The sequence below is a fragment of the Glossina fuscipes genome, unplaced genomic scaffold (assembly GCF_014805625.2).
Source record: "Glossina fuscipes isolate IAEA_lab_2018 unplaced genomic scaffold, Yale_Gfus_2 28, whole genome shotgun sequence".
Lineage (NCBI taxonomy): Eukaryota > Metazoa > Arthropoda > Insecta > Diptera > Glossinidae > Glossina > Glossina fuscipes.
The window spans coordinates 3,570,433-3,594,026 of NW_023998423.1; the positions used below are offsets into that span (position 1 = coordinate 3,570,433).

A 23,594-nucleotide genomic window follows, 5' to 3' on the forward strand; every position below is an offset into this window, starting at 1 on the left:
TCGCTTTTTCTGTTTGCAGTGTGTAATTGAAAACCGCATTATGTGCAACACGTGTAAAATCAGAATGTTTACATACAAAAATATCTACACTTATTAAAATATTCGCTTATGCAAAAATACCAGCATCGCCATTCGCTATGATAAGCACGTATATTGCAGGGAGATTTTGGTTTATTTTATAAAAAATTTAATTTGGTTTCTCGCACAAGTGCATAAATTTCGCATATTCAATTAATGAGGCGGAATGAATGAATGAATGCGTTTTCTTTGTGAGCTCCCCTTCTACCACCACCACCACACCACCATTCACCACAAGACGGTTGCAAGGACTTTAAATTTTATGCAATAAATTGCGCAAAATTTACTTTGCAATTTCTCTACGCCATCTTTTTTATATCTCTTCCTCACTTGTTTTGCGATTCGTCATTAAATAAGTCATCATCAAATAAATCTGAGTTTTTTATTTCACAATTCTTTTGCTCCGTTGCAGATAACATCATTTTTTGTTTCCATGAATTTTTTAAAGCAAATTTTAAGCTTGCAATTCTTCAAATTTCTAATCTTAAATTTCATGGAGTTTCAGTGGTCACGCCTGCAACATTATTATACCAATAAAAAATTTCAATAGTTATGTGCTTCGCATACATCTTATGCTTAAAACACTGTTCTTTCCGGTATCCAATCTCAGGTTTTTTTTTATCAGCCTACGGAACTTTTAAAGGTTTTTGCAGGCAAACGGAGACAGCAATGCGGTGTTTATACTGTGTCTGATAGTAGTAGTTTCATTAAACGATTTCAGTTGAAATGACTAATGTTTGCATTGCATTCAAGCACATTAATGGTGAGTTATGCAAATTTCCGCTAAATTACTCTCTGTTCTTGTCAACAATAAAAGTTATTTAACTTGCAAAAGTTTAGACATGAGTGACGGGAGTGATGTTGTTAAACGCTTTTCAACCTCTTCCTCATACTAATTTCTGGAAAAACAATTAAGGGCAGTATTGGTTTCCATGTACATCTTCCAACGAACGCCAACATAGTTAATAAAGGTTTTAATAACCGCTAATTTAACCTCTTTGTCATGCCCCTCATCCTTCGGTGGTGTAATTGAGTTGATGTTCATTTTGTAAAAACGTTTGTAACGCCTAAAAGAAGGCTTCAGCGACCCCTTAAAGTGTATATATATTCTTGATCAGCATCAAATTCTTAATCGATTTTTAATTAGATCCAACTCTCCGCCCATTTAATGTCTTTTGTCAACATTTCTCTTGTCGCATAAATAAAGCTCTCGTCTTCAAATGTGGCAGAAACTTTGGAAGTTGTGGCACACAGGCTGCTATCGAAGATTGGAGAAATTGCTCAAAGGATCCACGTACAATACAGTAGCATTGCTCATCATAGAAGATAAATTTCGGAAAATTTGTAGGCATATTGCATGGGCGGTGCTGTAATACAAAAAAAAAAAAAAAAAAAAGAATAGGATTTGCCACGCCTTCGAAACATTATAGTACTTTAGTAGCTTTAAAACACGTACAAGGAAGCTTCAAAACCTTCATAAAGCCCGCCAAAATATCCCATCATTTTTTAAGATTTGTACCTTTGTTAAGTTACGATTTACCGCGAAGTAAAAAAATTAAGTAAAATAGTGTTAAATCTGAAAAATATTAAGAAGCAAGCGCACTTAAAACTAAGCCTTTAATTACTGAACACAAAACCAAAATAAACTAAGTTATCGTCAGTAAGTCCCATGTCCAGTTACAGTACGAACACGCACAGACCCATAACGTAAATCCAGACAATATATACATCTTAGAAAATGCTGAACCTATCAGAAAAACTTTGCAAATAAATCATTTATTTATCATCGTCGAAATCACTAGAGATATACCCCGCCCATATACATAAGACACTAAATTAATTATGAAAAATTTTAACAAATTTATTCAAGTGCATTTTTTTTGATTTGTTTCAAAGGGCAGTAAAATCTATCAGGAAAACCTAACTTTATCACTATGTCTAGGGTTTGTCACAGCTAAATCACCCCACATATGCGCTGGCCAAATACATAAGACGACACTAAATGACTTGCATCTTTACTTTCACATATGTACTTGCACAGGTACTTACGTATGCACGTATTCGCACCTACGCACTTAGATAAGGTGTGAAGTACTCCAGATACCAAAACATGCAAGTAATTATGAAGGTGTTATAAAGCTCTTAATTGAGATTATTTTCAAATCTAATTACAACTCACCCCGCTTATGATACAGGATATATGAAGTTTGTGCGGATGTATGTAAAACCAAGAAGGACTAAAAACTTAAGACAGACGCACTTGTTATTATACGATTCAGAATCATCTTCTAAATCATTTTAAATCTGCCTGCCCGTTTTTCCATCTGATATCTCCGCATGTATTCTTGTGTTCATCCGACAAGTCGCTATTTTTGATATATTTTGATTAGATTTGGTAGATTGGATTTTCGTGGCCCAGAGATAAAAATTGACTGGATCGACTTTTTCGATCACAATCTGCACAACGTTATATTAAAAAAGTTGCAATTTCGAAAATTCCTCAATAAAAATTGCTGAACAAATTCCACATTCCAACACATTCTCGCATAAAAATTTTGAATCGAAAGAAACAAAGTTATGCATCCTCTTCCACACAAGCTCTTAAGAGAACTAAAGCTTTATATGGTACAAAGTGCAGTTTTCAATATTTCATGGTGAGAATTGGTCCATAATAGAAATGAGGCATTGGAATTGACTGTTTGGAACACAGTTTTTTTTTATGCACCGGTTCATACATAAGTGTTCCGATGAAAAATAACCTGTTATATGATAAGAAGGCCTAATGTTTAATAAGTTAATATAAAATATGAGTTATTTCATCTTAAACTTAATGTGTGTCAAATTTGGACTAAGCAGGTTCATTTTTTTGATATCACCGCTTATGCGAATTTTTGAGAAAAATAAGACGTTGTATGGCAAAGTGTTCATATTTTTAATATTATTTAATGAAAAGTAGTCCATAACAGTAGCTTAGCCCGAAACTGACCATGTGGATCTATTCTTTGAACGCCAGTCCATATAAGGGACCTTATGAGAAATGAGTATTTATATAGGAAAAAGGTCCGATAGTTTGACAAAAAAAGATTAACCCTATCACAATTCATCCTAATTAATAATTTTCATAAAGGATAAGAAAGGTATTTAAGGAAGGAATATAGTTTTCTTACCTGTGTTACTTGACTTAAAAAGAATGAAAAAATAATTTGACAGATGAATTTAAATTCCTTTTTCCTGTACAAAGCTTCGAGAGTGTAACCGCAATTTCCATAAAGAAAGCAGATATAGCTTAATCGATTTCGTTGCTGACTCTACGCAGAAACATTGGCTGTTATAATCTGTCTCCCTTTCCACCCTTATCTTATACTTTTATCTCTAATTTGTGACGATTACATAAATCTTTAAACAATTCACCTTCAGATTTCCTATAATCTATAGCCACATTAAATTATTATAACTTATTTATAACTATCAACTAATTTATGCATGATCTGATCTCTGACGTTAGTAAAGCAAACGAGCATGCAGGTATTATACAACCAACGCTAAGGACATTCGCTTAAATGCATGTGTTTAGCTTTTTTTTGCAATATACATCTACGATTTGCTTCGATACGTTTGTTATGGAAACGTGACAAATGATTTGCATTTGCTAACATGACGAAGATGGTTTGTTAGATAGATCATGGCAACGAGAAAAAAAGGGGAAAGTAAATGAGTTCAATGAAAAATGCGATTCTCTACCAAGTAGGACTATAATGGAAACTAAAAATTTTTTTTAGTTCATAGCTTTATAGTTTTTTAAATAATTTTCAAGTTTACGTACATAAATACATATGTATTTATTTATAGAGAATTTGAAGTACACTTGTCTATAATGTTGCGATGAAAACAAAACTACGCAGTTATCCTTGGTTTCTATTTATCAATTAATCAAAACCACTATCAATGACATGCAGATAAATGAAATGGAATGTTTTCACCATAGGGGTGTGTATAGTTTCTTTCATTGCACACAAAAGATATCAGTTATCGCATTAACAAATATAGACCACCAGTTAAACGTGCGTTTCCTTGAAAAGAAAAAAAAAAAAAAAAATGCAAATAAACGAACCAAAATTGTTATCGTTAAAAATCAATATAAAATAACTTCTGCGAAAATGATTAACATAAGGTATACTTTTGGGGGCTGGTTAATAATAGAGAAAACAACACAAGAGCTTATCCAGCAGCAAAGGTAAATTAAGATTCGGTTCTGTTAAAGGGTGAGAAATTAGATGTCGATTCTGTTAGTGGGAGAAATTAGAGTTCGAGTGCGAGAAATTTTCATTATCATATGAAAGGCTTTCAGAATGCTGTATCGAACATCTATATTATTAAGAGATTTCTCTGCATAAACTTTGGGCTATGTACCTGTTCATCACATTATTATTAACCAACAAGAAGAAAAGAAAAAAAAAATAGAAAAATGACATTTCATTACTATTATTTATCTTTTATTAAATTAATCTTAGGACCGACAAAACCACAAATAATTTTTAGAAAACACGAGAACGAAGAAAAAGAATAACATAAACATATTATATGTATTGTAGATATGTATATACGGTGCACAACGTCTCCGGAATATATTTTATCAAGTTGCTATTAAAATAGAAAGCCATTGGAAATAATCGGTTTCATTCGTTTCTATACCTGCCGCCGAAGCATGGGAGCAAATTCACTCTGTCAAAGTGTTTGCCCCTATATATTATATGCATTCTTGAACATTTAAGCATGTCCGTCGTTGATCCATTTGTCTGTCTATCCGCTTGTGAAATGCCTGTAGTGAACTTTCACGACCGCAAAAATTTTCAAAAATATTCGAATCTCTTACAAGTGAATTAATATTGAAAACGGGCCAAATCGATCAACGGTTTCGTCTACAGTTACATCCTAAACTGGAAGTATCTCTGCCTTTAAAAGCAAAAATGTTTGGTTTTCAGCTCCGTACTCCTAACGTAAAACAGATATAACTATAAAATTTTTCACTTACCTTCCATTGATGACCCTAAAACAGCACGACAAGAATGCAGAAAATCGGGCACACCAGTCCAATATTTTACAATATCCAACATCATTCAAGGTAATTTTTTTCGAGCAACAATACACTCATTATCTGCAATGTTTACATTGAGAACGGACTCGTCGCTTAAACGCCTCACTCTATAAACCTAGGGTGAAGATTCAACGATCATTTGGTCTGTAAACGGTTTTTAGTACGTGAACTGCTACTCCGATAATTTGCATAGCGACGAAGGTTCAACACAATACGTTTCTCGATCGAATCGATTTTAAAGTTTTCATAGAAGATATCAGCCAGTTCTCCCTTCGTCCAGCAAGCCAAGCCTTTTTGAACCATTAGAGCGCAGCAAAATTACACAATGTCAAGTTTTGAGCGTTAAGTTTCTACACTCACTCCTTTCGTGTATTGCGATGCTTTTACGATTCATCGCATTTTCGACATTATATATTAAGCAACCCACTTAATCCTCTGATTCTAGGAAACTTCTTCATATTGTTTCTCGTTAATTCGGTCGATCTTAAAAAGTATCCTTTTTAGCATGCCTTTGCGAGTTCGCTGGAGCGCAATATGAAGCCATTTGCAAATCCGATTTGAGAAATTCCACTTACTTCTGAATTAATTTTGTGGATCTAGAAAATTTCAAAATCGGTCGACGAAGAATGAATGCGACTACATTAAGTCGGAATCTCACACTAACCATGCGCACGCATAAATCGATTTATTGATTAAATTATATTCCAAAAACTCCTCCTCGGTTCCAAAAAACCAAAGGCAATTAAGCTCAGTGCATTTAAGTTGTGTTCCTGAAATGTTATGTTATTCTTTGAAGGGCGATGCAGGAAAATTTGGAAATTCATTCTTTTTCTTGTGTTGCCATCTTCCTTATGAATTTGTTCACATCTCGTTCATTGGATATCTTTTCATATACCAAATTCACTGAAATACCTTTGTTTCAATTTTAGTGCTGCTTGCCCACGTAGCGCACGCAAAGCGTATTTCAATCATGGATTACGTTCCATAAAAAATTTCGTCCAACTACAAGCCATGGAATTTTTTAATGTACTGTCGCATGCTTGAAATAATGCAATCAAAACATTTTATCTCATCTATACCAACTAAAATGCATTAATCACTTTCGATTCCCAGTAAAAATACCTTTCTTTAGTTAGAAATGCCATGCAAAACCTGCGAAATTCTTTGATTGATTTGATGACCACATGCGTATATGTTATAATATACGATGCCCTTAATGAGTATTTCTGACTAATTGAAATGCATCGACAAAATCACTAGCGGCGGCTGGTTAGGCAATAGTATTTTTAAACAATTTAATGGAAAAATGCATTATAGCTTTCCTGGTCAATTAGTGTATTAGACAATGTGTATGTAACGCATGTTTTCTATTTTAATCTTTTTATTATATTGCGCTTATATGACATTTAAAAGCTATTATTTCACTTAAATCATATGTTAATGTTTTAATACCAAGTCCTCCCGTTTTTTTTTGACAACCTTTCAAGTCGATATTTCTCTTTGACATTACGTTCAGTCTTGTTTGTGGCAAATTATATTAAATTTTCGTGTGCTTACCTTAAATTCTACCATCCATCTGTGAGGAAGTACAGCCGGCTGCGCTGCCTTGGAAAGTAAGGTCGTAAGGAGTTTACATACACATAATATGTAAACAAATATATATTGAAATATTAAGAGCAAGAAACATTAAAAGCAACTAATAGGCAAACGATGGCTTCGAAAGGATGCTTTGTATAAACGATACATATCGCTAAAGATTGCGGTATAGGTATCCACATGGAATGAAATTTTAAATTTCTTTTTGTAGTAGGGATAAAAGCAAGAAAAGGGAAATTGGTTTTGAGAAGCCGTGAAGTTAAAAGCGTTCACTTACAAATACATTTTAAATCAAGTTCGCATCAAATGAAAGGAAGTACAATTCTCGTCATCGCTCTTTCCATCGATAATTTTAAAACGTGAGATTTGCTACTAATTGAGCAATGAGCGCGCAAGAATGCCTACTCGAAACATCATAGTGTCTTTATAAAACTTGCATAGGCAGTAACAACTACGTAAAGAATGCATTCAACGTTCAACAGTAATGGCGGACTTGAGGCACATAGAAATCAATCTTCTCGAATTTGGACAACGTATGTCAATTTTTTGCATAGCTCCGCATATAAGGATTCGTTCAATACGCGGGCTTTCTAGAAGAGAATGCCTTTGCACGAAAATATTATGCAACTTTTGATGTATTCTTAGCAAAGCGTTTGAATAAATGTATTACGCGAGGTGTGTAGTGAAATAATTCTTCCCGAAAAAGTTGTGCCAATAATTCGAAAGAGACAAGATTAATTCACAGACGTCTCCAAAAGCTCTTGTACATTGAGCTAATAAACTTGCTGCATTATATGCAAATAGTAGGAAGTATTACATACAAACTGTATACATTTAAAAGCACCAGAAGACATTTATACACATATTGTACATATATTTCAGAATGTGAAAGCCCCAGTGGACATTATATAGACAGAAGGAAGGCAGGAGGCATTACCTGCAGATTAGCACATACTAGTTGCACAAGTGGCGTTACAGATGTCTGAAAGTACGAGAACACGTGTACGTATTCAAGTTAAAGCATTTAACAGTTACAAAGGGCATTCATTCCCATATACCCAAGTTGGGGAATTCAAGAATAATGTGTAAAATGAATGGAACGAAATCGAAAGTTATGTAAAGATTATGGTTTCTAGTTTAACAAAACTATTAATTACGCAATAAATGAATATGGGACATGAAATGGAACTAACTTAAGGCATCCAACAAGTGGGTAACTTTCGTGTCGATTTCAGCGGACGTTTATTTATTACAGCTTTTTTACCCTTTCAGGCTTAACAATACATGTCATCAAAAATGTATGTTTACAAAAAAATCCAAAGCAATTTATCTGGAAATGTGTGAATTCATAATAATGGATTACATTAGCAAATCAGTCACGTTTTGTTTTTGTTACATTAAGTCGCTCTTATTTATACAGAAAGAAGTACAACAAGAAAGAAAACAAGATTGAAAAAAATATTTTTGCTTTTTTTATTCAAGTTTGAAAATTCGAAAAAAAACTTTTTAATTATTTTTCTTTGAATTCTCCTTGAAATTCTGTTTATTTACTGCAAATTGTTGCGCAATATGAGCACTTGAGTCTTACGGAAAGACTTAATGGATTTGCACTATTCCGTTCATTTTATTCCTCTTAACTTAAATTATAAATCGTTACAAATCTAAGACGTGTTGGAAAGGAAGGCATGTTAATCAAATAATAAAAACAATAGATGAGCATTAAAGTGAAGATTGATACTCGATCAAGGTTTCATTCTTAGATTTCTTCATTTAAATTAGGTCAACTAAAGTATAGACGTAGAATTGTCCAGATTTAAAGAGTCATTTAAAAAATGCACATCATCATCATCATCATCATCATCATCAACATCAACAATCATAATTAAATTGCATTGAATTGAAATCAGTTGAAAATGTGAAGGCGAAGAGCAAACAGTGTCTTACTCTTTCTACTATCATCAATCAATTATTTTGTTACGCAATTCGTTTGTTTTCCTTTTCGTTTTCATTATTATGCGTGTATGCGCCGTTATTGACACAAAGTCTACCGAAATTGAATTTGTAAACTGAAAAGTATACAACAACAAGAAAAAAAATTATATGGATATGGCATGGAAAAGTACGCATATATTGAAAGATAATGTTCTTGCAAATGTTGTTTGGATGCCTTTGCTACGTGCCTTTTATTTTATAATTTTAGGAAAATTTTTAATCATACGCACAAGCACAATAATGGGCCATGGGTCACCATTAAATATTTTATAGCATTCTATAGTTATTCATACAAGAACTTTTCGCAATAAAGCGTTATATGGAAAAAAGTTGGTGGTGGAAAGTCCTCGTGTCTGGGTATGAAATTTCGTCAAAATATCTCAGAAATTGTGGGCTGTAATTGGAATACAAGGTAGCTAGCTTGACGGACAGACGGTCTGACAAGTTTGAAACGATTCAGAATTTTCGTCTAAATCGTTTGATAAATAAAAGGTGGCTTCGTCTTAAGTTCTTCTGAACGTCGCATGCATCCGCATTGTTGTTGTGATAGATTATAACGAACACACCGAGAACAATGTAGAAAAACCAAACGATTTTCACACGCAAACATAAATTTTTTTTCTTCTTCTTTTTTTAAATTAATTTAATAAAAAACAGAAGCACTTCGAACAGTTAATGCATTACGAAAATTAGTGAGATATCCTGCTATACATACAATACGTCTGCATTTATATGTAAGCAACAGACATAAAAACAACCGTAAAAGTTTAGTAAAAGTGGAAAAAAAATGACGAGTAACGTGCAGACAATGTGCTACAATGTCAATGTCACGTAGGTTAGAGACTCGGAAGGACAAAAGGAAAGCAACAGATTACTTTCACTGTTTTTGCTCGAAAGAGAATTTTTTTTTGCTTTTTCCCGCGTACCTACGAGAGAAAGAGAGAGAGAGAGAGAGAGAAGTAGCGGAACAAACCGAGAATTGAAGAAAGAGAAATTGAGAACAGTTTGTTGTTGTGATTATCTGTTTATAACTGTATAAAATGAACTGTTTTCTGGCTATAACTCGCAGTCAATTTTGGCGTTTTGGCGTTTTCTGGCTTTCTCTTACTGGCTTTAATGCAATAAAAAAAAATTATTTTATTCTTTTGCTATATATAAAAAACATATATATATATTACGGCATAACAAAAAAAAAAAAAAAAAAAAAAAAAAAAAAAGTTGCGCTCTTTTTCTGGTCTTGTCTGTCAGTGCGCCAGCCATTAACAAAGCAAACAAGTGGCAAATTGTTGAATATTTCAAACGGAAATTGATATCATCAAGTGTCAAGTACAATAAATTCCAGAAAATTACTTACAAGTAAAATAATATTTTATTCTATATCTATAAAAAAAGTAAACAAAAAAGACATTTAATAATATTAAGAGTACAAGCAATTAAAGAATTTCATATAAATAGAGGAGAGCGTGAACTTACAAAAAGGTAAGTGAATTAATAAAATGAAAGTAAATACATAAAGCAAAGACGATTTTTTAAAAATCCTTAATATGAATTAAATAATTGATGTTATTTCATAATCTATTAAAATTCGTAAATTATACGAATCTTCAAGGAACCTTGCTTACGCCAATCTATGCAAAATGAAAAAAACCGTAGTAGACAATCCTATATTGCCTGAAACTGATTTCTGAAAGTGACTCTGAATCGACCTAAATTTCGCTGGTTGGTCCCTTTTAAGTGCTTTCCATATAATAGCACAAATTTAGTATGGGTGGAGGATATAGGGAAATTTTTAAAAATTTAATATTTATGCTGTGCTTATAGATTGCGTCAATCATTTGGAAAGCTCTTCTAAAGTAAAAAAAGTAAAAAAGTGATATTCGCTTTAGAAGACGCCTTTGATAGCTAGATAGACTGATAGATTGATTATCTCAAAGAAACGTATTAGGATGCGATATTTAAATATAACCAGCAAAGCCACAAACCAAAATATGTAACAGTGCCCTGTTAAGGCATCAATCGAGTTCTATTCAGCTAAGTCTCGGCAGATTTTAAATCAAAATATGGTAAAATAGAACTTTTCCAGAGTTTTGTTCAGTTCGAAATACAAAAGTTTTCTTAGTTTACTGTGGCCAAACGAATTACTGTGAAAAAATTAAACTAATATCCCGTGAATCTCTCTTCCGCAGAAGGGATCCAAGTCGTGCCTCGTGTAACAGGACAAACCGATCTGTTCAGAACATGATTGATTGTAAGTGACACAGATTGGCTTTTCTGTATGTTTCAATGAAATGTGTTGAAAATGGTCGGAGTACTTTTTGCAGCCACTTTTCATTGCACGTTGATTGCTATGATATTCGAATGGCAATTTCAAAATAAGTTTCTCTTGCGAACATCTTTTTTTTTTTTTTTTTGAATGACTTACAATATATGTATTAATGGGCGCAATATTGTTACATATAGCAGCACGATCGGAAGCCAATCGGAAAAAACATAATTTTTCGAGAGTGACCTCGCCTCCATTTTAAAGAATCTAAAAAAGTTCTTTGATGTACAACAAGATTTTTTTTTCTTTTCGTTTTGCAAATTTTGAATAACTTTAGAAAAGCGACTCTATCGTAGTGGTCACACACATTATATATATAAGTGGATTTAAGGTAGTGTTATTTCATAGCGGGGTTTTTGGCAGGGCTTTTCTTCATGCGTATTTTTGAGGTAAATGACCGGTACCCAAAAAATTTGGAAGGCTGTGAGGGAATATTTATTAAGTCTTACAGTAGGCATAAAAGGATAAATTGATTAATAGCTACATACTTAAGGTTTACATAATCATATTGATATACTCTGAGGAATCTCTATGTATTACAAAAGCAACGACAAATCTTATACACCCAACTTCTGCGCTAATAGCTTACTCTGCAGGACCATTTGATTACCTTATAGAATTATCTTTAATTTTTTTTTCAATTTTTTTTTTTTTTTGTGCTTCAAAATAAGTCAACTTTTCATTTTTCTGTGAATACATTTTGTAAAACGTACAATGCGTATTGAGAAGATAGCAGCAGAGTAAAACGCTGTAGAATCACACAAACGACTGGCAATAAACTCATTTCAACACAAGTGCATATAAATGTGTGTGCGAATAAATTATGAAATGATAGAAGCAAATGTTTGAAAAACCTTGATTTATAATGAGGGAAAACTTTTTCATGCGATTTTACGGGATTTCTTGAGTTTCTTAATTATAATATTATTTTGATTAGAAATATGTTGAATAAATTTATTTAATAAAACAGGAAAATTTAGGAAGAAAGGATGCAAACAATTAAAATAAATGACAATTTAAAGAGACGTATTCGACATTAAATGAATTTTTAATCATCTATCGCGAGCAAGCTTGTAATGAATGAAATGAAGCAGACTCAGTCCAGTAAGTAACTTTTGTAATTTTTTGCGGCAAGTAGAATATTTACAACAGACACTGCACAGACGGACAGACGGATGCGCTTAAATTCTATGCTATACTATGAATTCCGTTTATTACTACTGCTTACCTTTAATGCAATTACACGGCCGAATTGACTTAAAGAATCTAGAATTAATCGTCCGTCTGTCAGGAGATTGTGGAGCATCTATCCCCTATCCGGAGAACTGTCTTAATCGTGTAATGCTTCCTCAAGAGAGGTCTGCGAAAGTCCCTTGATTCTGTTAATTCATAACATCAAGCAAATGGTTCACAACTGTTCCTTGGTCAATGGAAGGCCAGTCTCCTCCAATTTTTCGTAGCATTTCGGCGACATTGTTAAAGATTGCTCGACCAAAACGCACCCATCGTTGAGTGTTTAACACGGACATTTCCAGAGCGGGAACCAGTAAGTTCTTTGCATGCTGCCGCTTTCGATAAAGCATTTTTCCAATAAACATTGCAAACATTTTTACAAGGCTGCAAAGCACTATCGCCACGAGAATGTTTACGAATTTTTAAGGAATTACTGCAGATTGAAATAACAAATATCGCAATAATTTGTTTTTTGCTTAATTTTCTATAGAGTATACACGTATTTGTAGTAGTGTGTGTTAATAAGGCCAGTGTTGTTATAGTGACGCGGCTCTGCCTAAAGCTGTCTATTGAGAAAAACAGAACAAATTTTTTCATTGATCTATTGCATAGTGTAGGAGGTCGTGGTGGCGTATTTCAATGCGCTGCATTGGCGAACAGGCTTCCATCGTATAACGCGGTATATAAACTCGATTTCGATACAACGTGGTATACCATTTGCGACATGCTTTTAATAGAAAACAATTTGAAAAAGTCACATACATGTGCAACTACGTTAGATAACCTATGCAACGATAGAGAAAAAGCTAATGAAGACGAGTTTGAAGCAACCTTGTAAAAAATAAATAGATTACCTATAATATTTGATGAAAACTAATTTTTCGTACGAATTAACTGTGTAACACGTGTGACGACTGTACTGTTAGAAATTACCTCAAAAGCAGTAAAATTATTCAAATGAGCCACGGCGGCGATTTAATACCGTACGTTATCCTGCAATTATTCATAAAACGACTTTTCAAAATAAGGCGTTGTATGGGAAGTGATCCAAAAAACGGTCAGAACCGAGACATTTTCAATAGCATTCGTCCGTGGGCCAACACATATCAGTGTACAATATATTATGAAAATATCTCAAGAACTGCGGCCTATGGGTTAACTACAGGTAAGCAAGACGGACAGACATGGTTAGTTGGTCTATTTCAAGGCATCTAGCGGCTGGTCTATCTCAAGTCCGGCCTAATGCAGAATCCATAAATTTGAACAAATTTAATATACCCTTACCTGTACCAGAAGTGCTGTACAGTGTAAAAATTCTTTTTATGTTAAAGACTTCATTTAAAATAATTCGTTATAATAATTTTTCAAGCCGCTTACGCATGGAATATTTTTGTTAAGCAATTTTCCAAAGGATTTGTTTCAAAGCTTCCTTCTGTTCTGCGAAACTTCTCTTAGTAGACATTCATTGAATCATTATTTGAGCAGTGCGAAATTGAGCGTAAGTGGTTTTTAATTTTGCTTTTCTTTTTAGAAATTAGTTTCTGCATTCTACGAGTCTCTATCATTAATAATATCCCAATATCCGGTAGTTATATCAGTATAACTTCCCGTTGTGCTAAAAAATCACTTTCAATGTTAAAGCCAATAGGAGGTCAGGTCATGTCGTATTGAAAGCAAACGATACTAATTCTGGTAAATGTATTATTAAAGTGAAAAAAAAAAAAAACCGAAAGATCATTGTGTAGCAGTTAAACATAAATTGCAATGTGTACGACGCAGGCATAAATATATGTATGCATACAAATATATATATATATATATATCTTTATATATATGCAAGTGTAAGATTACTATAAAATAAAGAATAAAGTGTAAAAATGATAGGAATTTGTATTCGTGTCTTTATGCGCGAGCGAGAAAATGATGATGATGATGCTGATGATGATGGCACCCTGTCATTGCAAATCATCGAGGAAGGCAACATGAAAGTTGCGTCTGTACATGGTGAGCAAAAGAGAAACGATTTGATTATTATTTTATGTGTCGTAGGTCTGCTATTAAAGAAAGTGATGACGATTCTCAATAAGTTAACACAAGCATAGAAGTTGTTAGTACCTTTTCGATATGCTTAAAATTGACGAGTAGTAAATATCATTATTATACGAAGATGAAGAATTTGCATTAGATTCGTTAGAAAGGCTACGTAAACTTTTAATAGTTTAGAAAAATGGACTATAAAAGAAATTATGTAAATTATAGTCTGTTAACTTCACCAGTTAGAGAAAGTCGACGTATATTAATTCCGTTCGTAATACCATTAAAAACCTTACGAAGTTTATCTATTGGTAAGAGACGTTTTCGTAAAGAAACTATCGTTACGTGTTATATATAAAAAAGTTTTTCTACCTTATAGTCATTCTCTGATAGAAGTCTCTCGAGGAGAGCTATATTTTCTACTCGAGCCTTAAAAACTAATATTTGGCTGAGATGAGCATTAGATACCTAAGAGTTACTACTTTGCGAAAGGGTTAAACAAAGATTCGACACTCGATTATTCTCCGCCAGATAGTTTCCTCTCGCCTTCGGTTAAGAATGGCCATGTCTTTTCCTAGCAATCGCAAAGACCATAAGAAACAATTTGAGAGAAGAATAATTTGTTTCCTTTCTTTACAATCAATGGCATTTATTGATGAATCGATATTTGCTGGGGTTATTCATATTACACATCATTTGCACATAATTGAATATTATTAGTAGGCAGAATATTTAAAGACTGGAAATTGACCTTCGAAGAGTTTCCTGACGGGTTTGATTGTACACTAGATGATTAGATTGTTGACTGGGTGTAGAAAAGCGGATATTTTGTCACACTTCTTGCAAGAGATATGCAGGAGTATTTGCATGCCAATGAGCTCAAGCTAGCAACCCAATAGCTAACATATTTCTGCCATCAAGGCGATGATTCTACCTTAAGTGACAATTAACGAAGCATTATTCACTTCACGTACTATCATGCTTTGCGGTAGCCATCGCCCAGTGGACGCGGTAGTCATTTGCTTTAGAGACGTCTGCCCATTTGTCTGTCTGCCAAAAAACTAAATTAAATTTGTTTTAATTCCAGAAAAAAGTAGCTCTTCATGTCTTAAAGAAAAAAAATAAAGTCTGATATCAATTAAAAAAAAAAACAACTAAGAAAATTATACACGGTCGTAAAAAAAAAGAAAAAATTTCATACTATATAACGTTGGACGTGTTGGGCGTGTTCGATTTTTTAGACCTGTGTGTCCAAATTTTGCAAGTTTGAAAGCAATATCATAATTTTTGCGAAGATGAGAATTTATATCACAGATATTACAAAATTGCGCAGACGGACAGATGGACGACCATGAATCCCGAATTTGAAACTGGCCATATACTTTGTGGGGCTTTCGAAACCAGCTTCTTTGCGTTGCAAAAATTTTGAAAAAATATTATGACACTATAAAATTAAGTAGGCGTGGCTGATTTTTCCCATTGCACTGCAGATATTGCAATGTCGCTCACAGAATATACGCCCAAATTTTTGTAGATTCATCCGCTGTACTAAAGTCGCCTTTTCCCTCGACCAAGGAGGCGCATTTTGAATACCAACCAGCGTGCAAGAACTTCTATGGTTTCTGTCAAAGTTGAAGTCGACAGCTTCATTTTTGTGGCCAGGAGGATGTTTACCACGGACATTAATGCAGACGGGCAGACAAACATGCTTAAATCGATTCAGAATTTGATGCTGATCAAGAATATACATACTTTGTGGGGGGGGGGGGGGTCTCTGAAGTTTTCTTCTGGACGTTGCAAACGTTTTGACAAAATGTATATGCCTCTCCTCATACTTCCGTGACAGGTATAAAAATGTTTATCGCAGGGCGATAAATTCACTTTTGGAAAATTGAATTCAAAAGTAAAAAAAAAACTATATATAAAAAGATTTAATACAATTTCAAAAGGAGCAAACAAAGCGCCGGAGAAGTTCAATTATACTCTACAATGAATTTCCAAGCAATCTAATATATTTGCATATAGTAAATAAGGGAAACTTAATGCTGGTCTGAAGTGATTCATAGGACGGGGTGTCGTTAGTGGTAGTCCTCAAATTGAGATTTTCTAGTCAATAGGGGTTAGATAGAAACCAAAATGTGAGAAACTTTTTTGTGGTGTTGTGTGCCTCTTATTTTTCGCGACTTGAGAATTTTACGATTCTCCTGCATCGCACCACAGATAGTATAACGTTTGTTAATGAAAAAAAAAAAACTAAATAAATAAAAAACACTTTTATAATGCTTCAGCTTGATGGTGGATAGCCAAGATTTTCCCTGAAGCGAACATGACTTTCTTTTTAAATTTGAAAACAAATTCCTTTTATATCTCGATAATCCTGTGTAATACAACTGTATTATGTTGCTTCGTTAAGAAAAACAAATCTTATGTTGTGCTCTTCGATAACTTTTACACTTCTATCTGTTTGTTTACAGCGAAAATCCTTTAATTCCCAACGACTGAAGCGTTGTAACTTGACGCGGCGAGCAAGAGAGAGCGAGAAGGAGTGATAAAAAAACAGAATAGCAGAACATCTACACCGCGCGCGACACAATATAGTACAATAATAGACAACAATAATAATATTAATACCTTGTTATCGACAACACTTTGCGGACGAGAGAAAGAAAATAAATAAAGTTTTCCCGTAAAGAAGAAATATTTAAAAAAGACTTTTGCATAAAAATATTGAACATTTTATTTTGTTTAAAAAAATTCATTGCGCTGCACATAATGCCGGGATCTTGTCAACGTATACGTTTACCATCGCTGACATCAGTATTAAAGTCGACTCGTGCCAATAGTGCCGACTACCCTAGCAGCGGCAGCAGCAGTGGCAGCAATGCAACAAGGGATAAATGCGCCACAGCTGCACATTCAAGTACGCAATTGATACGCAAACAGCAGCATCGCATCGTTGTCATGGGAGCAGCTCGTGTTGGCAAAAGTTGCATCATTTCACAATTTTTATACGATAAATTTAATGTACGCTATAAGAAAACTGTTGAGGAATTGCACCGTGGAGAGTACGATTTACCAGACGGTTCGGCACTAACGCTCGATATACTTGATACGTCGGGTGCTTTCGAATTTCCAGCTATGCGTACGCTGTCAATAGCTACCGGTGTAGCATTTATATTAGTATATGCCGTCGATGATATTGAATCTTGGCATGAGGTCGAACGATTGCGTAACCAGGTAAGTTTAGAAGCATAAGAAAGGAAAAACAACACAAGAAGGTTGAAAGACAACCGTAACATTCGCACACATATGGCTTTGCAAAGGGATAGGAATTGACAAATACTTGGGAAAATGCAAACGAAATTTTTTCCTCTCTCTCTTTTTTTTTTAAATGAAAAACTAAAGGCATGTCTTTCAACAAAAATGATATCAAGTGAGATTGCAGCTGGGTCAAGATTATCCAAACTAGGGATAGGATTGTTGCCTGATATTATAGGGCTATGTCTGATTTTTTCACGTGTCCATATCAAAGACTTCTTGACTTTCACTTACAAGCGAGATATTAGTATTCTTTAGAAATTACGGACGAGACATGCGTTGTCCACTGATGCTGTACGACTGTACTGACCTTTTTCTTGTTTCTATATCAAAAATTCTCTTCTTCGAGCAAGGTATTTGAGGTCAAGGAAAGGTACAAAAAGAATTATCTAAATGATCTTAGCCATTGGGTGTGCGAAGAGTATGCCGTAAGCAAAGATATCAGACTTACTTTGAAGCCAAAAAAAAACGATTCCGGGTACTTTATGCACAAAATATACATGCAATTGAACAGCTGAATCACTTTAATCTTATCTCTTTTTTTATTTGTCTACCTGGCTATACACTCAACTCGTCTGCAAGCTTAAGCCTTTGTATGCGGAAGAAGAGAAATAGAGTACGATTTCATTCTGTTTAGTTTCATCACCTAGATTGCTTTATTATGGACAAGCTACGATAAAAATCTAAAAATTAAATATCTGTCTTCAATGTTACCTGTCTATATATTTATATATCCATCTTATGTTATTATACCAATTATCGAGGGATAAGGGGTAAATTCGTTTCGTCAAAGCGTCTGCAACACTCGGAAGGAAGCCTCTAATATATATAGATTCTTGATCAACATCAAGTTCCAAACCGTTTTAGGTATGTCCGTCTGTCTGTCTACTGTAAAAATACTCCTGGTCGCAAAAATGCACCAATCAGCTTGAAATTTGGATTCAAAGTTCATGCACGCAGATAGATATTGAAATTGAACCGAATTAGCCGAAACACACGCCCACTGTACAATCTGAGAACAAAGAAAAAATAAATGTGCTTTTTAGCTCTTTGCTTATAAACCATAATGGGTCCAAACTTGCATTTATGGATAATCTCCAGCACCTGAACAAAAATTTCAAAAAATTGATCACGCCTACTCAATATTATATAATATTAAAGTTCCATTCTTTTATCAAAAAACAGCCGTCCGTCCATCTGGCTGCTAATTGCTATGGTAAAGGTACTCATTATAGTAAAAAAGGAGATATCGGCTTCAAATCTGGCAAAACCAATGGAAGCCGTTACATGCAGTGCGATAATGCAAATGGGCCAATTCGGCACAACGACAATCTCTTATATCGTACTATGCGCGAGTTCTTTTACGGACTGAGTACATCCCGGCTTTCTGAAGTTGTTGTCCATAAACTGCAACAGATGCACGATACAAATTTCCACTTTCATTTGATGGAAATTGAAAAAATTAGCCACGCCCACGTAATATATATGAAAATTTAACTTTTGCCCTTTTCTTCGTACCTGTTTTGAGATCGGTATAAAAGATTCGGTCGTGGCCGAATATAATTTTCTTACTTGTTTAAAATGCTCTTAGGGTATATTCAGTTGACTGAATGCTTGTGTTTTGTAAGCAATTTTGTTCTTTACATTATGTTGCAGTTTCAGTACAAGTTGCTTATTTTCAACACACAGAGGCTATATGTTTCTTGAGAAAGTCGTGGCCATTCCACAATTCGGTTCGAGCTGAATATAATTCCTTTGCTCTATTCTTTCTTTTTGCTTTTTATTTCTAGATCATCACGGAGAAAGGCATTAAGCCTCCTATCGTTGTGGTGGGTAATAAAGTTGACACGTGCGAGCGTCAGGTGGAACATGAAGTAACAGAAATGGTTGTTTGCGAAGATTGGCAATGCGGTTATGTTGAATGTTCGGCTAAAGAGAATCGCGGCATATTGGAGATATTCAAAGAACTTTTAGTACAAGCGAACATACGCTACAATCTAAGTCCGGCGGTACGACGGAGACGCCAATCATTGCCATCGTTTAGTACAGGGGGTAAGACTAAAAGTCCTTCGTATCGTAGTGGCTTAAAAAGACATTCATGCACAATGACCTGAAGGATTTAATTGATGGCAATAGAATATGACAACGAGGAAACTTAAAGAACACAAAAGAGGAAAACTAGAAAAAACAAAAAACAAAAAAAAAAAAAAACAAACCAAAAAAAGAACATTTGAATGATTAGTTTTGCTCGATAAAAAGTCGATATTTGAAACCATAGACCAGCAACACTAATATGCTGTACGCAATATAGATACTGTTAAACACACGCACACGCTTGCACATGAATACATATCTATATTTATGTAGATTGATTGTTCTAGGAAAACAGGAGTGTAAAAGAGCAAAATGAAGAAAAAAAAGAAAAAAAAAAAACACAAAAAATCAGGACAAGAAAGATAGAACAAATAATTGCAAATATTGAAATTTAAGCTTTGTTCTAAATGGCTTCGTTATCTTTTAATGGAATATGCTCGTAAAAATAAAATGGAAGACAAGGAGAAATCTCAAAAGAACGCTCACCATGAAAAGGTCGAAATACAGTATTTTATTTTATTCGTTTTATTTATGTTTTTATAACAATAAAACATTTTCCTTTCCAAGACTATCGTCAAAGGTAGAATATATTTTTAATTAAACATTTTTCCATGTTACAAAAAGCAAAAGACCGAGAGGACAAAAAAAGTAATCTTAGATAAAACGCACAAATTTGTTGGGACAAAAGGGAAAATTATTAAAAAAAAAATTATTATGGCTCTTTAATCTACTTATGATAATAATAAGAAAGGAGCAGTATTAGAGCAACAGTAGGGTTTGTTATTAAAATTAACCCCCATCCTCTTCAACTAACTACCTTCCCCATCATGTTACATTATTAAGGCCATTTTCCATTTTGAGACACATTGACTGAACGATATCCTGGATATTATTTTGAGTTTAATTTATTAGCTCAGCTTTCTATATACACGAGATTTGGTAAAAAAAAGATGATTTTTGATATTTCTGGAAAAATATCTATGCATTCATCGATATCTATTTTGTCCCCTTCAAAGTAATACCTTTTGATGTAATACAACTGCGTTGGCGCTTTTTCCCATCCCCCAACCACTTCTGATATGCGTTCTTTAGTGTGGGCTTGAGCTGTTCCAGCCAGGCAGTCTCTATCTTTTTAATCGTGGCTAAACTCCGTCCTTTCATGGATCGTTCCAGTTTCGGAAACAGGAAAAAAGTCGTAGTGGGCTAAGTCCGGTAGTCAAAAAATTGTGACCAAGCCAAGTCAACATATAGGAATTTCGAAACAAACTTCGCTGCCACACATTCCATGCCCAAAGCATCCGAGAAAATTGTATACCACGAACCAACCGACCTGCCAGCATACTCAGCAATTTCTCTAATAATGATCCTCCATAACAATTATTTTCGCTGCTTGTACCACTTATAAACTTATAGAGATAGACTCGCCAAATGCCACACTCAATATTTTAAGTGAGTTGAAGCATTTACCTTTACTTTTCAGACACACCTTAATGCAGACTGTTTGATCCGTTTGGTTGGATAGCAAAAAACTCCCCAGCACATGATAACACCTTTGTATAACCTTTGTATCTGCCAACAAAAAACTAAAAATACAAAATCGCTCTTGTAGCAAACATACGCCGGGGACATGTGTACCAACATAACAAAAAAAAATTCGAAAATCGAATGCTTGTAGCCTACGAAATTTGAAAAATCGCACCTCTTATGTATATATATATATATACATATGTTTGCTGAGAAAAAACCGTTTCTTTTGCGTACCTATTTGAGCTTAGCAAGTGAGAACACGTCGTAAGGAGATGTGTTTAAAGAATAGATTGGTTGTGGTCAATTTTTAGAAAATTTAGACAAATTTTTGATTTCAAGTTGAAAAATCTGAAATTGTGAAATTCTGATTTGATCAGTATCCTCTTTAACATTGCTACTTTCACACCCTAATAAGTGATATTCTTTTATGATATTCTTTCACGAACGTCATTTCGATCAAACCGTAAATATGAGTGAACCAAATTTAACAAATTACATATAAATGCAAGAGAATTTCACTTGCCTAGTAAATATAAGTTCAATTTGGAGTAAGTTTCTAATCTGCATAGACTTTCGATTAGAATAAAATGAAATAAAAGCATAGCTTTCGGCTTGGGGGCGACGATTCTCGTGACTTTTCGATCAAGCCAAATATTTATTATTGAGGTGAACTTGACATATACATATTTGTATAGTACAAGGTAAATGCTAGTTTGCCTAGAGAACATACATAAAGGGTTCAACTTGGAGTAGATTTCAAATCTCTATAGTCTGCCTTACTAAGCCCATAAGAACAAGTTGAAATGAAAGCATGCCTTTTGACTTTGCGACGAAAGTGCTGACAGGCATGTCTAGACTCTTATCGAGATTCAAATGACCAGAGCAATATATTTGCTTCACGATTTCAACGATAGTTTAATTGCGCCAACAATTGCGAACGAGCTTACTGACCGACAAATACTTTTAGATTTAATAGAGCTTTGGCTATTATAAATAAAACAATTGATGTGTGACATAAAAGAAAACCATTCCGTTTTGACAAAGGCTTCTTTTTTAAAAAATAGGCACAATTTTACTTTTAGAAATATTGCTTTAGCATAATGTTAACATTCTTGCATATAAACATTTAAGTGTTTTTTAAACGGATCAATAAATGTGTACTAATAACGAAATTCTCGAGACATTCCATAATAAAATTTTCGAAGCAGAAACTGCATCTCCGATTTCCATAAAAAGGGAAAAAGTGTTTCTTTAAAATTATAAATTAGCATTAGTTTAGCAAATCTCTAATAATAATTGAAATTGAACTACAGTTGACTGTAATCGGGGATGATTTTTGAAAAGTATTTTTAAGACGATTTCATAAATATCTAAGAATAAATGTTTTATATGGATAATTATATTTATATGTATGTGTAACAGTTGTATATGTTAATATTGTATATTATATATTGTGGATATTAACCGGTTTTGGTTGTTTTGTGGTATTAAACCAAAATAAAATTAAATATTTTTTGTAAATTAAAAAAATTACAAGTAAAAATTATTTGAATATAAACAGTTCGTTGTTGTTCTTACTTACAGGCTTCTCTTCAGCTTCTTTCTCATGCCGCTCAAGTCATAAGGTAGAGCACTAACATTGTTTACTATATATAGCTCATAGATCGATCCGCAATTTATTAAGAATTTCTAAATTCCTGTAAAAGCACTCAATAGCTCTTGAGTACAAGTGAAAATGCTTGCAAAACGCAGAACAAGTTAAAATAAGCGTATCTTTAGTTAAATCACTTGATTGTGGAAGAGGTTCTAACTTGGTCTGCCCGTCTGTCCGATTTTTATTCTTCTGTTCAACGTGCAGTCCATAATTTATGATGAGATTTGTACACTGATATACTTCGGTGCAATAAAAATCGCGATATAAAAAAGGGTTCAGATCGTAATATGGCGGAGTACCATAGCCAAGAAATTGACTGCCTACGATGCTGCGTAACATGCTGTCTCTTGATAAGCAATTTTGTACATTTTATGCTATAACAAGTCGACGCTTTATGTTTCAACTGCATTTCATTGATTATTACTAGTGTTCGTGCGAGTTTATGAATATATTAATATGATAAAGAATATAGCAACGTGCAACTAAACTGTGATAACAGCATTGCCATATGGAAATTATTTTCTTTGGAGTAAAGTTTTATTTCAATGGTTGTTGTCTGCAGAAAGCATGATGTTCGCTCATTTCGCTGTTTGCGTCCTTGTCGATCATTAAATTCTCCGTTCATACAATAAATATACAAAATTTTTCGA

The 23,594-nt window shown here is 33.8% G+C and overlaps 1 protein-coding gene across 2 annotated transcripts; it reads left to right on the forward strand.

The window, feature by feature from the left end:
* The first annotated feature begins 9,976 nt into the window (after nt 1-9,976).
* LOC119636250 (GTP-binding protein Di-Ras1-like) lies at nt 9,977-22,352 on the forward strand. Of its 2 annotated transcripts, XM_038031548.1 has the most exons (3): nt 9,977-10,240; nt 16,826-17,588; nt 19,460-22,352. In XM_038031548.1, the coding sequence occupies exons 2-3, from the start codon at nt 17,124-17,126 to the stop codon at nt 19,781-19,783; spliced, it is 789 nt and encodes a 262-aa protein (XP_037887476.1). In that variant the 5' UTR covers nt 9,977-10,240; nt 16,826-17,123; the 3' UTR covers nt 19,784-22,352. The 2 variants fall into 2 exon arrangements, with proteins under 2 accessions (XP_037887476.1, XP_037887477.1); XM_038031549.1 differs by lacking the exon at nt 9,977-10,240 and having other exon boundaries at nt 16,567-17,588.
* The last annotated feature ends 1,242 nt before the right edge of the window (nt 22,353-23,594 follow it).